At 36.9% G+C, this 18,337-nt stretch overlaps 1 protein-coding gene across 1 annotated transcript in view; it reads right to left on the minus strand.

Moving 5' to 3' along the window:
* Positions 1–18,337, minus strand: part of MYO3B (myosin IIIB) — a 107,378-nt gene that overhangs the window by 51,122 nt on the left and 37,919 nt on the right. The window contains exons 17-20 of the mRNA XM_066323344.1: positions 13,148–13,259; positions 11,901–12,063; positions 11,129–11,209; positions 2,420–2,540 (exon numbers count right to left, since the gene is read on the minus strand). Coding sequence (XP_066179441.1) covers positions 2,420–2,540; positions 11,129–11,209; positions 11,901–12,063; positions 13,148–13,259 — 477 coding nt within the window. The remainder of the gene's footprint in view (positions 1–2,419; positions 2,541–11,128; positions 11,210–11,900; positions 12,064–13,147; positions 13,260–18,337) is intronic.

Consider the following 18,337-nt stretch of genomic DNA (forward strand, 5'->3'; position numbering starts at 1 on the left):
AACTGATGCTTGATTTGTGGGAGCTAAGTTACTGGATTTAGTCCCAGGGCTTTGAACATCACCTGTGAAATACTGACATTTTCAAACCTTTCTGAAACCACTGGAACCTAAGGTCATTGCTAGAAATGCATGGGATTAGGCAAATGATGTACAGTTTTTGTTTGGGTTAAATAAAGAACTGCCAGTAGTAATGGCAGTTTCCCAACTACAGGGAAATGAAGAACTTATTTATCTATCTGACTGTAAACTGCAAACAGGATTGGATGTGTTATAAATACTTATTATAAAGTTGGCTTTTCGCAAGATGTGTGCTCTATGATTAATAACTTTGTGGTAAGAATATAAGTTTTTTTTTTATTTCTGCTGTTAGTAAAGAAAATTAGACATAGTGGTAGTAGTGATATAGTATGCTTAAACTGTCTGTTTGGCTGGGATAACATCCAGTGAACATGTAAAGAAGACTCTGCTATTGATACCCCGACTATCAGCATCTACCATCCGAAGAAAGCACGGACCAAGGCCCAATCTGGAGGTGATAATGAAGACACAGCCAAGAAACACGCATGCTCTAAAAAGGCGGACCCAAGGAGGAGCCATGCAAAATAGTTCCTGGAATATGGAAACTAGTTTATGAAAAAAAATGAATATTCAACAGACTGATACAATAGAAAGGGTATTTAAATAAAGCCTGTGAAATAGCAGTTTGTGGACTTGGCTGAGTGCCAAGTCACCCGGCCGGCCGTACTTTGCTTTTTTTTCCCTTATCTCCTAATTGTCTTATCTTTTATTAAACCTCTTTCCTGAAATCTAAAAAGTGAATCTCGTTTTTCACAGATGCAAGACCTGAATTGCTACTGTATTTTACATGGGCATCTTCAGGTCAGATACCTAGATGCATTTAGACACTGATTTCAATGTAAGTTTGGTGGCTAAATGTCTTTAAAGGCTGTATATATGTGCTTCACAGAGCCCAAATTCACCTCAGCAGTAACCAAACCATAAAATCTCTGCGAGTCTCAAAAATGTACAGCTAAGCCAAATTGTACCAAACCCAAATACATTTGTTTGGTGAGTAACAAAGAATTCCAGAGACATCTTAGTGGAAAAAATGGAAGAAAACCATTCCTATACATGAAATAAATGAATAAAAAAGTTTAAGAGTCTCTGTGCCTCCAAACAAATCCAGATGAAAAAGCCTATTTACGTTGTAAATAATTATAAGTCTGGACACCAAGGAAAACTGACAGTAGAGATCTTATTAGCTTTTGCTTTCAACCATCAGTGCGGACTGGAGAAAAATAAACATGTGACCATCAATTGTCCCAAAGAGATCAGAAGATACACACCCCCTTAAAGACCTAAACAGAAGGTGCTGCATGCACATGAAGGGAAACATAAATTAGGAATCTCATTCCCCAGTGAGCAGTCAAGCAACCCCAAAATAGAGCTATGATGGTAAAATGCAGTGGCTTGTTCTTGACCCTGAAAATCATTACCGAATCCTTTTATTTGTTTGTTTGTTTGTTTTCCAATGGCCTGAAACTTTTTCTTGCTGAAACAGAATACTTGATTCAAGGGAAAGATTCTGGAGCACTATTAACCTGCAAGAATGCAGGTGGTTACACGTGAACAAAGTTCTATAATAATGCTCTAGGGCATACAGCAGAGGTAGCATGGAAGCTAACAAAACTCAATGCTATGAGCATACATGGAAAAAGAAATAACCCTTGACTTCTCCAGAATGGTTTCAGCAGGGGAGATCTTGTAACTCTCAGTCACTTACACTAATGAAAGGGATTAGTCCTGCAAATGCAGCCACCCGTCATAGAACAACGGTGGTGAGTCAGACGTAACAGATCCCTTTTGTATCTCATACCTAAGGAAGTGTCACGGGAAGATTTGCCTGCAGTGAATCCATTGCCTGAAGTAGTAAAATACCTTTTCTCTTCAAAAAAGAAAGCACCACTAATGGTTTACAGCATTCCTAGGCTTTCTGTCAGTGACTTGTCCATCTGCTCTTGACAGCTCTTTTCCCTGTCTTGTTGCTGGTCTGCATGGAGCTTTATAGGCACAGAAGGGTAACTTTCTACTCTTGGACATTTAATAACATGCACTGCCGTGAATGTTGAAATGCCAAGCACTTACACTTCTGTCTGCAATCTACAGTATTCTGGGTACTTACAAGAAGTCCACAAAGACAGCACAGCAACCCAGAGCAAACAGCACCTTTCCACTAATTGAGAGATCACTGAGGTGACTAAGCTGGAGGGAGAACTTGCTAACATACAGGTGTCATCCTCAGAATGCAGCAGATTTTCTAAGAGCTGGCTGAATCATGATGACAAACCTGCTCCTTTCAGATCTTACTGTATGGGAAATCACTTTTATTAAAGAATAGATAGCAAAGGATTCAACTTACCAGTCTTCTTCACAGCCAAACTCAGAAGTAGAGCAGCTGCCTGTACGCTGAGGATCTGCCACGCACTCAGTGCTGTTTTTCAATCTTGCGTAGTTTTTACGAACGATATATCCCCTATAAGCTAAAAAACATAGTTTTGAATCAGAAAGATTCTGCAGAAACTAAAAGTGGCTCTGCAGCACAGACCTGAATGTCCCCAACTTTTACTGAATTGGTGCACAAGAATGCTTAGCACCCCAGGAGTGACTCCAATGTTTGCAACGTTAACAACACCTGGAAATTCAATGGGGCCTTACACTCTTACTGTTGACCACTTGGCACAGTCCAGGCAAGGAAAACAAGCCTCAAAAAGAAAATATGTCTAACTTAAACAGGAATCCAACTCAGAATGTATTAGAATAAAATCACTCCCAAAACAACCTCTTTAATCACAACTTCCCTTTTAGTCATAATTTTACAGAATCAGAAGCTTTACTTTCTTTTATTGTGGGATAGTGGGGTGAGGAGCCAGGGACAGATATATTCAGTTACAGTCTTCTCCTATTTCTTCTCCTATTTTTTCTATTAACTGTAACCATAATAAAACATTTAAAATACCTCTTATGAAAACACAGAAAAACTTATAGACATCAGAATTTATACCATTCATTAAAAAAAAAAAAAAAGGCAGGAAAAAAAATCAGAAAAATTACTAAATTGAGTACCAAGCATATTGTAGAACGAAATGGTAAAGAAAATTACATTTAATAACATTTTGAGGATATCTGCATCCTTTATTTCCATTGACTATCTCTGGGTTTGGGTACTTGAATACCATAGTTTTTTCTATAGTTTTATCTTGAATTTTTTACACCTGCGAGCAGTTATAAAACTCCAGCACGAACCACGATAGTGATACATACTGCACTTAGGACAAAGGCATAAAAAGGTTGCAATACACACTTAAACTCACAAAATTTTAAAATTTATTTTTGTAAGGTTTACTTCCAGCACTATTTTAAGTAGAAATACCTAAGAGGAGAAAGGACTGAATAATGAAAAAGTAAATACAGTATCAGTGCCATTATTTCACTGTTCAACAAGCAGCTGCTGAATAAGGCTGAGGGTCCTGAGAGAAAGGAGCTGTGTGTATTAGTCCAGCAAGACTGCAGTTTTAACAGTGAGACAGTATGTAAAAGAATAGTGGAACTAAGCTGAGGAGATATTATGATTTTTGAAAAAAAAGTTTCCTGTCCAGGAAAAGCGTTTTTGCACACTAAATACACACAAACCCGATTCATTCTGAAGACTAAATACTCAAAGGAGAAGAGCAGCTCTCCCATTCAGATCCAGGATTACATATTACAGGCACAGACAGGCACATAAATAAAGTCTAGGGCAACCTCATGTAGAATCAGGCTCATAATATTATTGTAGATTACCAAAGAAAACCAGGAGATAGGATAAATACTGAATAAATTGAGGAACTGAGAAATTGATCAGAAGATTAACAAGATTTCTTGGTATCTCACACTTCTGATATTTATGAAAGCACTGGGGTTTCTGGGATAAGAAGCATCAAAATTTGCCTTTTAATGAAAGGTTATGAAAATAAACAACCATTCACTTTACAGAAGGCATGACAGAAGTTCGGCATGCTGAGGTGTTGAAACAGATACAGAGCTCAGGTACTGTGAGGCTTGAGGAACTTTTCTCCCTTAATAATCAGACCAGGAAAGTCTGCCCATCTGACAGAGATGAGGCAAGCTCTCACTTGTCCCATGTGATCAGGCTTCCAATCCTTAACTATCCCCTACTGACCAGACAAGGATCCTACTCTGCAACCAGCAGCAGAGACAGCTGGCCAGCAGTCACCTCTCAGCGGCTGAAACACGCTGAGTGTCCGTCAGTTGATTAACTACTATAAAGATGCACTAAAGAAATGAACTGATAAGATAAACTTCAGTTTTATCCTAATGCTATTATAACCATTTTGGTCTTTGCCCCACTCACTATGTAAAAATCTGCTACATCTGATTTAATAAACATAGTTTTTGCCCTATCTTCTGTTTTCATAGGTATTTTCAAAATCAACTCCTCTTGAACATAACCTTCCCACAAGATGGTTTCTAACTTTCTTCCAAATTACCTTGAATCTGGAAGGTAAATGGCTGTATTTTTCCTGCTTTTGACTTCTGGAACAACTGAAGTACAGAGTAAACAAACTTTTTAAGTCTCTCAAAAGCTTCATCAGGCACTAGTAGGACTGCATCTTTTCAACATTTATTAACAGGATCTATAATGTTTCAAAAGAAATGCATATGCAGAGAATTCTACTGGGGGAGTCTGAGAGGCTGGGAAGCTGCTCCATCACAGCAATTTGCATTACTGACTGGTGCTGGTTTTGACACTAAGCACTTGGCTCAAAGAGTGTGAAATTAGCAGACTCATGTTGCTACTGCTCCATGAACAATCACTGCATCATTGAAGAAGAATGATTACCAGCTGTCACCTCATTTTCACCTTATTCAGTCTATATTCCAAACTTCCCAGCAACAGTAGCTTTAACCCTGGTCTTTACATTGCCAAAGATGACAGGATCTGAAAAGCAACATAGGAACTGAACTTAAATTTAACACTCCTATTAGCAACTTGGTGTTAAATGCTTTATGTGCCACAAATTAGGACACGAATTTTTACTTCTTGTACTGACCATTTCTTACACAAATAGAGTCTTCTGTCAGCTTCAGCACCTAGAAAATCAAGAATCTACTTACCTCAGGGAGTCTGAAATTTGGCATCTTGCAGTTACAAACTTTTAAGGTCTAAATACCAAGGCAATATACATTCCGTATAATATTGCACAATTCCAGATACGAAAAGTGCAGGCATTTTCCTTCTGATTCCCACAGGAAATATATAATTACAGAGCAAATTGTGAAGCACAGTGTAAAAAGATCAAAGCTAAACAATCACAGGTCTATGAGAGAACTATAAAGAAAGGAGATGAAGTAGTTTTAAAACAGTAGAAGGATTAATTCTCAGTCATTAAAAAAATCATGTGAAGCAGACTTTTTCTACACATTTTTATTCTGTAACATCATCTAAAATAGCATATAACAGCAACCCAGAAGTGAAAGCTCATGCTTGCTAAAGAGAAGGTAGTTGATTTGCTAGGAAAAACACATCACTTTCTTAATTTGTCTAGTTAAAAGAGCATTCAGCAACTTAACTAACAGCATCTGAGAGAAATTAGAGCCCATGAATCTGATTGTTCATTCCATGCTAAATTAATTCTAATGAGCAGTAGAAGGGATAGAGCCACATCCTTTGCTGGGTGACATGAATATATCCCATCATTCACCTCTCTAGGTGGATATTGGGTGATACATGTTTAATAGCTGAAAAAAAAACTCCTAAGCTCTCCAGCAGAAGCATTATGAGAAGGAAGTTATGAATTTTCATTACAAATGGTAACTACTAGTAACAAACAGTGACTATTAGCAAGACTCACTAAGGCTGCCATCAGGTCTGGTGTCACTGATGCACATCAACACTTGGACACAGAGTTCACAGAATCACAGAATATTTTGAGTTGAAAGGGACCAACAAGAATCAGCAAGTCCAGCTCCTGGCTCAGCACAGGACCATCTTCAAGAATCACATCATGTGCCTGAGAGCATTGCCCAAACGTTTCTTGAACAGTGTCAGGCTTGGTGCTGTAACCACCATGTATCACAGTCTCTGGTCTTGAGACTTGGTCAAATAAAAAAGTGAAGATGACTACGAAATTCTAGCAGTATCAGCAAGGAGTAGGAGGAGATTTTATTGTACACTGTCCCTTCCTGATTTTAGCATGAAATCCAGTAAGAATAGTCTCCATTTTTTCTCCTCAAAATCAGGAGAAAAATCAGTCATTTGAATATTGACAGAGCTTAGCTCAGAGATGGGGATGGAATATAAACCCTCATACTTTAAAACTCTAAGGCCTTCTTACTTTTCTAAAATGCTCCCTGTATATGAGCATTTAATGGTTACTAGAGAATGCTAAACATGAAGAATTACCAGATTATGTAAGCTAGTACAGAACATAAGATGGGAGAGTAAAGTTAACCAAAGCTGTGCAACCTGTACAAACTACTCTGGGTTACCCTGACTATGAAATTAAGAAAATATGATAAATCAGTTCAGCAGCTATTAGGAGAAATATGTCTTCAATGTTTTTTACACTGACAATGTAGTTAAAAGAAAGAAAGCTACTGATATAAAAAAAGTCAAATGGATCTGTTACTTAGGAGTAATTTTCAAGAACTTTTTAAGGAAACAGTTTTAGATATATTTATCAAATACTTAGACCTTTTTAGGATATTTTACTCATGTAATTCTTAGACCTATACAAGGGTATTAGCTGAGTACATGTACACACACACATATATAGTAATACAAGTAGATTAATAGATATAGGAATAAATATTCAAAAAATACTTCCTTGCCTTCTAGTGAAATGAACATTGTACTTTTGCTGCTGAAAGTTCCAAAGGCAATGCTTTTATTAAAAGCTTACATTTATTATAAATGTAAACCAGTAAATTGCAGCTGTTTGCTGTCCTTTTTTTTTTATTAAATTTTGCCAGAAGTACATGTTAGAGATATATGAACAACATTGCATCAGCAGAAATTACAGAAAGAAAGCAATTTACAAGGGGATGCTTCCTTCTGAACATCCATCACTTTTTTATTTAAGGAAGAGAGCCCAAAGAGTTTTCTTGATAAAGAATTTTCTAATACAATATGACATATGGTGAGTGTGCTAGCACGTGTTGGAGGAGGAGATGGTGGCTCAGAGGATTAGTCATTTGCCTTTCACCTCTGGAAGCATAGTTAAACTCAGTCCTGACCAGAGCTGCACAGTATATTCCAGATGGCTAAAGTGGACCTAATTAAAATGAATTCAGTGATGTCACCTCAGATCTAAATGAATTGCATGCACCACTCATTTGGCATTTTGGCAATGTCGGTTCACAAATAAAATAACCAGATTAAAATCCTCCCTTAAGTCTTTCGGGACGAGTCACACTGCATGGAAATACATGCTATTGTAACTAGAAAACATACTTTCATAATTGCATTATCTGTTGCTTTAAATTCTAATTAATTCTAAATTCTGATTATTCTAAAAAACATTTAATGAGACTTCCATGTGAGGTAGATCAATGAAGCACCATTTCAGTCAGACGATTCGGTAGAAATACACTGATTTAAACCAGCTGTGAATCTGGCAAAATAATTTTAAATAATGTTTGACAATATATTTTTCCTCTTATGTAGATGTGAATTAAACACTGTAGATTTCAATTACAATGAAATACTCAGAAGTACAAAGTATTGTCAACTCAAACACTTCACACAAAGTCATTCTTTACAATTTGTTTCTAAGTTAAAAACTAGCAATTCTAACCTTCACAGTTTGAGAAAGTGTGACTGTAAGGAAGTAAGAGGAAAGACCTTGTTTACCCTGTGTACCATTTTAGCCACGAGTCTAATAACATCTGTGTATTCTGAGAACCTGAGATGTAGATATGCTGAAGTAAGGTACCTTTTTCTTCCTCATTTAATTAAAATTCACTAATATTTTGTTTCCTAGTGAGGGTTTCCCCCCATTTGAAATAATGACTTTTTTTCTTGTAATATAATACACTCAGGAATTTTATCCTCATGTATATTGTGAGAGTTGTTTTTTTTTCTAAGTTTGTTTTTTCTTCCAACATTTCTTCAATGGATAGTGAACTGCTGGGCCCACAGAGATCTCCAGACCACCAGCTCATGTATTTGAAAGGCATCTGTTTATTTTTAAAATGCAAATGCAGCCTACCTCAAAGACTGACTTGCAAGAAATGAACAATCTGAACAAGTCAAGAGGTTTCCAATCAGGAGCTGTGTTCCTCCTTTTTATCAGGCTATGATCGCTTGCTGTCAAAACCACTTAAACAATATCCTGGAACCTGAATGAAGTCCCCCCACAATTAAAATGAGCAGGATAATCCTGCAAGAATTATTCAGGCAAATCATTTTTCACACAGTTTAAAGTAATGATAAGGTCATTTACAAAAGAAATCAGCGCCTTTGAAATGCTGACTTGTAGACAGAGGACTGCCTGGAGGAGGGCCATAGATAACAGTGAAGACTGGCCTCCTAACACTACCCTTGCAGTCTTTGGAACTGATTCTGATGAGGAGAAGGCCCAATAAGGTTAATACCCCTACTTTGATCTCTGTCAAAGCGTACCAGCAAGAATTAATTTACATTTCAGATGAAAAAGGTTGACAGCATGAAAAGGCATCTTGTTTCTGGTATGTGAATGTGCTGTAATAGATCGGGAATTCTGAAAGGAAGTTCTGAGGAAGCTAAAGGGATAAGCTGAGCGGCTGCTTTTATTGGGAAAGAGATGAAAGGAAAACAAATTTCAATATGCGCTGTTCTGTGGAAACATGTAAGCCAAATGCTTCCTAAATTCCAAGGCCTGCTTGAGCGGGGCAGGGGGGAGGGAAAGGAGAGGGAAGTACATATAGTTTAATTATAGGTTTTGCTAATGTGGATGACGAATGCAAACAATTTATCTCACTGCCCGAAATGGCTCTTTAATAAAAAAATACAAAGGTGATTATACTCTATTTCACTAGAAAGCTGCCTTGAACTACCCTCACACTGTAAGAGGTGTAGGGAAAGGAGAGATTCAGAGTACCTTTTGTCTCCATGTCACTAGGCTCTTGGACTGTGTAATGTTATGTAAACAACACAAAACTGTCAGTGTATTTTAAAACCTGGAAAATAGCCATGATTAGCAGGCATAAGCTTTGATTTGAAACACAGAATAATTACCATGTTGAGAAGAGAAAACTTGCACGAGAAATATTTTCAAATAAGAAGTCCTAGACAAAGGCTTCCAAAGGCAGACAGAAAAGTGCTGAGGATTATTGCTATTATTATTATTCCCATTTTACTAGAGTATCAAAGACAGGAGGAGCAGCCAGCCTAATTAATACAAAGGTTCACTGTGTCACTCTTAACCCTGTCGTCCCTAATGTTTATTCACCCAGTCTGATCACTGAAACAGTCAAGTGCCAAGTTACAAAGGAAAACAGTGTGTGTGTTGGAGGGAAGAGTACTAACAACATTCCTGCAGCATTAGGTCCAGAGTCCAACAGTGTCCAAATTCACTCCCACTGCCTCTGCTCTGCCATGTTCAACACAGTATCTAAAAGATGGCAGGAAGCAACAGAGGTCTGAATCTCTCCCATGGGTGCTAACAGCAGAATACATCAGTATCTTTCTCTAAAGAGCTAAAAATCTGTCTGGATAAATGTCCAGAATGTCCCCTGCAGTCTCCAAGTGATAATGCTACACACAAGCTTCCAATTGCACCTGAGGTAACTGTCATCATAAGGAGCTGATAACAGTGAGACAGTCATGGGTTAACAGTTTCACTTTCCTTTCTTCAACAAAAGGCTGTTGTAATCAAAGTCCTGGTATGTATGTATTTGTAAAGGTAGCAAATACTCCAAGTAATAGCAGCAGGGGGGTACTTTAAGATCTGCTCTCTGCTATCATGGAAACAACTGGAAATGACAACACAAAGAAGAGGAAGAATGAGAGTACTTGTGCAATCTTTCAGTACCTGTTGGTATAACAAGAAAATTTTTTTCCATTTAATAGAATATACTGCATTTAACCCTAGAGCTTCATGATTTTACATAACAATACATATGCACAGCTACAAATTAATATTTGATCCTAATGATATTCTGTTCCTTTCAGCAACTGGAATGGTATTCTGTTTTCTGCTGAAAGTCACAGTGACGCTTAATTCCAGAGCAGCAAACTAGAAAGCACAAAAATGAATGAATTTACCTGGAATGGTTAGAGAACTAGTAAAAGAGTATCACAACAAATATTTTTCATACCGATTTCAGACTGTAAGATGCAGAACAAGAAGTAACAAAGCCTAAGGAATTGTAGCACAGGAAGCTGGTAGAAGTGTTATCTTGATATCTGTAAACACATTAGCTACAATTGTTTTTTATCAGTCACAGTCTTTGAATCTGGAGTTGGGCAGAGAAGGTGTACTGTACTGCATCATATGGAGGCTGCTTCATATTGGCAGCATCTGAAAACACCATTGAGTTCACAGCATTCACAACACTGGTTCTTAGATTTCTGTGCCATATGGTACTCTGCTCTCTACTAGAGACCTACACAGCCCTATGGGCCTGTTCCTCCAATAATCTCTTTAAAGTTTATTCAAATTCATATTGATATGGCTGCATAGGAGTCTGGCAGATTGTCAAAAGATTGGCCAAAGCTGGCAAACTCAGCAAGCAGTCAAAACAAAAACCTATCAACCTGCCAAGATCAGTGCTCCAAACAAAGACGGAAAAATGCATGTCTAGTGTCTCCCATCCACACTTTTAGCCAAGAATTAACTTACACAGCTTTTAATTACTATCTTTTGCTTTCAGAGAAGCACTTATAAAAGGTCCAAACTGCCTGGAAACTGTCACTGACGTAATTTGACACTGAAGCAAAAACAATCATAAGTAATTTTTGATAGCTTTTGTTTGGACCTTTTTTGTTTGGTTGGGTTTTTTTTTTTTGTTTTGTTATAAACACTGACACACACAAAATCACCCACAGAAAAATAGGTGTTGGCAATTGAAATACTGTTTTAATTACCTGCCTGAATATGTATAGCAGCATCAATTCTTCTGTTCCTTATTTCCTTGTACTTCCTGCGAGCTTCATATCCTCTCCAGGCTAAAAATACAAAACCATGTGCTGGAAATTAAATTTATTTAAGGAAGTGCTACGGAGTCTACAGGGTCAGAGATGTGCTGAAACTTTCATTTCTCCTGCCATAACTACTCCAGCCCCCACCCCCAATAGCTCTTCCCCACCCACCCACATGTTGAACTCTGGGTTCATGACTGCAGTATTCACAACCTCACAACTTCAAACACCACTTCACTCATTCAAATTTTAATTGTCACCACGTGCTCACTGATGTCCTAACCCAAAAGACAAAGACGAGTCATCATTCTTGCTCACACAGTTCCCCCAATCTCCACAAGGAAACCTGCTAAGTTACTAATAATCAGCCTCTCAGGCCCATCTTTTAAAGCATGTCTCGAACTCTGGTATATGGGCAGGGACATGTGCTACTGCATTTCAATCATGCACTGCATGTTATTATAGACATATGTAACAATATTTTCATTTTCTGCACAGGCATCACATTCAAAATACTAAAATATTTAAATAAAGACATTATCATGCGGAAATGACACTTTAGAAGTAAATCAGTAATATCTGCATAGGGCTGGAGAGAAAATATGTCCAGTAATTTAGATTTCATAATAAACTGGAATTAATAAATTAACAATGTACATGCAATTTAACTAAGGGAAATACAAAGACACCCAGTAAAATAGGGAATATGAACATTTACCTGACTGTATTGCAATAGCACTATTTTCTCTCTTATCTTTGACTTTCTTGTACCTCCTTGCTCCGAGCCATCCTTTGATATAGGCTTGCATGACCACCACCCTCCCTATAACTTCTCGCAGGAACAAATTTAACTGCTCTATATGATAATACTTTAGAAAAACCTGTAATGGAACAGCAATGAAACAAAAAAACCAGTATTACAATCAGCATTAGAATCTCTTGTATCCTTTATATTAGTCCCCCCAGCAGTCTATCCAAGGGTGTCACTGCTGAGAAAACTAGAAAAATACTGATTGTACACATCATAGCAATCTTGGCAATCAATTATTTGCTCTTGCGTACCTTTGGAATTTCTTTACTTCACTGATTATAATCACCCCATTGCTAACCCTGAGATTAACTTAGTTCCTTAGAGCATGGTGCTAATAACACCAAGGCTGGGGTTCAATCCCTGTATGAGCCATTCACTTAGGAGCTGGACTTGATGATGCTTGTGGGTTCCTTCCAACTCAAAATATTATGTGATCCTCTGAAAAAGAATGCCATATTTACCCCCTATACAAAGTAAACTGGATGGTGAGATCTTTCCAGGTATGAACAATTTTGAAAGATGACCTTTCTTGTCAGTGGAGACCCAAATCCTGGGTTGAATTCGGTTTTAGACATAATATTGTATAAAATCATTCTCCCTCAAGAGGAAAATCCCATGGGTGCTTACATACATTTTATCTGGGTCTTGGGCAAGAAAATTCTCATAGTTTTTCCTTTGTGTAATGTAAAACAACTCAAAAGTACCATGTAGCATCCTTTTAAAAGAAGTAATTCACTCCATTTTAAACCATCAGCAAAAGTTTTTGACAGAGTGAGAAGGAGCTTACCTGAAACTCCATGAATGGATAACGGTACCAACCAGTCTCACAGGAAGGGTCAAATTGTGATGTTTCAGTCATGTCATTATTAAAAGCATGGGAAACTTGATGAAGTCACTACAGCAGCAGGCACTGACAGACGTACTGTTCTCACCAAGACAGCCATGTGTGAATGCATTTTGGGGAGGTAGCCAATGCACCCCTCCTCTTGCAGCACTAACTCAACTGGCTTGGGAGGGCACTTTCATAACCTGGGAAGCTAATTGGAGCAAATTCCTTGCTCTTTTTTTATTCATTCATGCAGTACTTTTTGAACCACTATTAGACATGATTTGTAAAAGCATACTATCCTTGACAAACTATTAGCACCCTCTACCTTGGTTTTCCCAAGAATCCAGTTGTCTAGTTTAGATTTCTCCAAAATGGCAAGACAGTTTTCTCTGCTACCAAGGGGTGTCTCGTGTGCCTTAAACGCCAGGTAGTAATATCTGCAAAATGACAAAGAAAGAATTGAATTGACAATCATATGTACTTCCATTGTTTTTCTCTAGGTTCAAGCCTTATATCTAGAATTAATAGGCCACATTCTTCCTGATACTCAGTTGTCTTCATAAATCATGACACAGCTGTCATGAATAGGATAATAAATGATTAGGATAAACAATTAATTGGAATGATTATGGTCAATTTTAGGAGTCCGGAGCAGACTCATACTAAATAATACTGTCTTTTTTGTCCATGTTCCCTTGCAAAGAACAGCTCCTAACATTTATGCTAAATAACATATAGCTAATGAAAAAGGGATGCAAACATGTTTTAACTGAATTAAGAACAAGTCCCTCCTACCTATAAAGCCATTATGCACTAATGAAGACTGGTTTCATAGTATTTAAGTAAACTTACTAATGAACAATTATGTTAAGTAACAGCCAGAACATGTACCAGTTACTTTACAAATTTAAGGTTATTTTAGCACAAGTACACTGTCACATGGTAGCAACTGCCTCCTCAGCTCTCACTTATTAATAGACATGTGATGTCTTGGTATTAAGTATTACTTCTAAAGGTGCTCCTATATTTACATTGGGATTGAGAGTAACTGGCAAGTTGAGCAAACCATTCTACTAATTATTAGCATGGAGAAGAGCCAGCAGATGTTCTTTAAAACAGGAAGAGAAGAATGCGATCAGTGAATCTCAAAGACAGATTCCTCTCTTGCCACAAACAGTCAAGAAAATATCCCACCTTATACTGAAGAAAACATGGAGAAGCAATTAGAAAATTTAGAACTCTGCAATTTTTATTTTTTTTTAAATCAGAAGAGTATGATTTTCAAACATTAGTTCCAGTTAATCTCTAGATATTAGCTCCAGTTGTCACAAGAAAGAAAAAAGGACCATTAAATACCCAATTAAGATCAAACAGGAACAAAATGACATCTGAAGTGAGAAGTACTGGAATAAGTTCTGGACCAGAGACATAGATATTCACCAACTGGAGACATTGCTGACTCTGAATAATGATAGGAGATTATGTATTACTGAGTTATTTTTAATGCAATGACTTTCTCAACAAAGTGATATTTAAAATTCTTTAGCCAAGTCTTTCAAAATATCAGCTCATGCCTTTTAGTAGGTTTGGAGAAACATGGTGTATTTAAAAGAATAAAGTACATTTCCTCCACCTTATTACTGAAGTTAATGACTCCAGTTTTTACAAAACAAACAGTGCTGAGTTGGACTCATAAAACTCATAGATTTAAAATATATGTATCACAAATAATTTTTGTCAGCATACAATTTCAACAAATAGCTGACAGATACATGAGGGAAGTTACACTCACAGTAAATTGCTGTTTGCTTCAAATGCCAGTTCAGATAGCCACGTGAGTTACACATATGAGTTATCACATGGGAGGGAGGAGGGAAGGAAGGAGGGAAGGAGGGAAGGAAGGATTCAAGTCAGTGACACTGGTTGTTCATGTATCTTTTAAGGTATGCTATTGATAGGAATTTTAAAATCATGGAACAGTTTTTAGACAGCACTGATGCAATAAAATATTCAGGGGGAATCTCATATTTTTTTAATCTTGTCACTGGCATTCCACTTACTGAAAAGTTGACTTATTTGTGAGGAATATCTGAGTAAAAATTATTTTTTTAACTGTGTGATTTAACTGCCTGACTACACCATTTTGCTTATGACAAACATCATTATCTGTCAAAGGTAGTACCCTCTCCAATAACTCTTTTTCCTGATCTAGAATATAGTTGCTTTGGCGCTCTGAAAAAACCCATAAATAAAACAATGATTATTTTTCTTATCAAATCTTGTTTTAACAAATATTTTTATAAATGTATCTATAGTCTAAGAAAGCAATCTATTCAGAAAGCAAGCTATTCACAAGAATTACAAGAACTTTACAAACCATGGGGCTAACTACATGGGAATAACTACAGTTTCTGTATGTAAACATATTTTCTCCCAATATTTATTCAAAACTTCCTCTAAATGGTGATTTTCCAAACATTTTGATTGATCTACCCATTGCACAGAAGACACCTGTATCTGGTTAAATATACTTACTGCTGCTTTTCAGTTATGTCATAGAATCACAAAATATTCTGAGTTGGAAGGCACCCACAAGCATCACTAAGCCCAACTCTTGGCCTTGCACAGGACATCCCCAAGAGTCACACCATGTGCCCAAAAGCATTGCCAAATGCTTCTTGAACTCTGTCCGGTTTGGTGCTGTGACCACTGCCATGGGGAGCCTGTTCCAGTGCCCAGCCACCCTCTGGGTGGAGAACTTCTCCCTGATATCCAACCTAAGCCTCCCCTGGCACAACTTCAGGCCATTCTCTCACCAAAAGTAAGGCAAAAATGACTGTACTTATAAGAAGTAAGTATCAATATGAGCCTCGCTATTTATTTTTCATTATTGCTCCTCCAGAACTCCTTTTGTAATGTGCATTCTGCACCATAAAAGGTCTCTAGATTTGTGTTCCAAAGCTCAGATCCATGTGTTCTGTGGGTACTTTTAAGTAAGCACTTCGATTTAGTGCCTGTTTTCATGACTGAATCACATAACTACAGACACCCAAATAGTTTGACATGATGTGCTCAGGATAATTGTATGGCAGCACAGCATGTGCCACACAGGATCACCCAATTGTTTTATGTAGTATAAAATCTTTGTAAAGCAATGGACCCGAAAATTTTGGAGTAAGGTAAAATATTTCACTTTTATGTATCTGACAGAAGCATGCAAATATTGTACATGGTGAAACTGTAGAGAACACGCCTGAAAAAAAGCTTCGGGGCATATACAACTGCTCATTTTGATTTACTGGTCTAATTTCATCTCTGTCATACTTATGTAAATCTACTGTGCAGAGATCACAGAATGACCTCTACTTGCAACGTGTCACCAAGAAAGCAGAAACTTATTTTCTGAAAAGCAGGGCTAGAAATCACATTCTCTTTCAGATGAGATGAAAATTTCAAAACTCTACATTTTTATTTCCATATTTGTACTTGTTATTTCAGCACAAAATATGATAGCCAGGAATATTTCAGTGTTCTTCTCCATTAAATTAATACTTCTATTATTTTAAAGAATGGTTTATGGTGTTCCATGTGCTCTTTCATAAACATGCACATATTTGTGCAAGTATATATCCTTTTCCTGGGTTATATACATCCTGCTTGAAAATTTCCTACACATGGCACACACCCTCATCTACATGTTTCCTAAAAGTACTTGACTAATTACATCCTCAGTAGCAGTAAGATTAAGTAAGAGGAAAGTATTTTCCCCTCAGAAGAACTGATTTTACAAAGCTGATGAAACTCGGGAATTCTGCTTTTCTTAACTAGTTTTTTTCTCTGTAATACATACTATTCTTCATAGATGTGAATACTATTTCAGAAAAAAAGTTACATTAAAATGGGATTAACTGTACTTACGAGTCATTAGAAATAAATCAACACTTTTTTAAAAGCTGAATTTAACCTCAGAATGTAAAGCTAGGACATGCAGAAGTAATGTTAAATGCTAAAGACAGCCAAGTATGCTAAGACATGGAAAACTCCAGTAAGATTCTATGCATTTATTATCTGTTTAGGGACCAGGCATTTTAGTGTTGGTGGCCTCAGATTAAATAAACTGATTGTAAACAAATGATTCAATTCCCACCCCTCTCTAAAGGCTAAACTGTGCAACTGTTCCATAAAATGCATTTAAACAGCACCATTAACTACCATACCAGTGTCTCTTACTGAAGTTCCCTTCACATTCCAGACTTAAAGGCTACATCAATTCTACATAATTACCTTAAAACAGCAATGATTAACCTTTTTTCTCTTTAAAACAAATCTTTGTACTAAAATGTAATGGCCTGAGGTGGATAATGATATGTGGAAAGCATGAGGTGCAAAATCCCTGTCTAGCCAGATAACAAGCAACAGAAGGAAGATTCTCAACATCACAAAAACATTTGTTCCTTCTCAGTCCTAGAACCAGAAGCTTTTTTAAAAAAATTACCTTTTTTTTTTTTTTTTTTTTTTTAAGAATGAAAAGAGCTGTAAAATAATTTCCAAAATTTTCTAACTTGTCTTGGTTGTATCTCACCTCTTTCGAAAACTTTCAAATTTGAATTAATGAAAATAATCACATTTGACTCCATACTAAGAGTATAAATAAAAAACCCCATAAATAAAAATTAAATGAAACCCCATAAATAAAAATGATACAATGTTACTGAAATTCAGTAACAGACACCTAGTAAACCTAGATACATGGTAAATCATCAGACAAATATAGAATCATAGAAATACTCTCAGAAAAGCGTGATTTGGTGCAATATGCATGTACTATTCATAAGCAGCTAGCAGACTTTCCACTCCTAATGTTTTCCTATCATCTCCAACCTGTGACCATTTGCCAGTGTTCTGTGAATGGGAAACATCTAGAAAGTGTATATGGAAGGTACAGTAGTTCACCATAAAGTGTATGGGATTCCACAGACCTGGTGAAATCTCAAAGCCACTGAAATAAACATTTCCATGGATAATAGTAAAATCAAGGTATCATGCAATGTTAAAATTTTGTTTACAGAAATCACTCATGAACTTTGCTATAGTGCAGGTTTACTGTTAAAAGTAGGCTTGCATTAAAAATGCATCATTTAAAAACAATAGCATTCTTTCTCCACAGCAAATCTGTTGGCTTTCAACTTAATTTAGTGCTTCCCAGATTCTACATAATAAGCAAGTGTATCACCACTGAATCTTTGGTGTTAGAGGAAAGCACTTACTGAGTATCCTATGTTTGGCAGGATTTTGTAATGTTTGACCAGTTTTATTCCTAGCTCCACTCCATGAAAAATGTGACTTATTAAGGCCAATGAGGCTTTATGTGGTCATGAGAAACATAACACTGGTGGTTTAGAAACTATGTATACCGTGTGTACTAACAGTGACCTTATGCAAATTTTTCCTGTGAGATTGAAAAAGCAGAACCAGCCCCACTGGGATCACTGTTACAGCAATAGCACTGGTACTG

The sequence above is a fragment of the Sylvia atricapilla genome, chromosome 7 (genome assembly GCF_009819655.1).
Source record: "Sylvia atricapilla isolate bSylAtr1 chromosome 7, bSylAtr1.pri, whole genome shotgun sequence".
NCBI lineage: Eukaryota > Metazoa > Chordata > Aves > Passeriformes > Sylviidae > Sylvia > Sylvia atricapilla.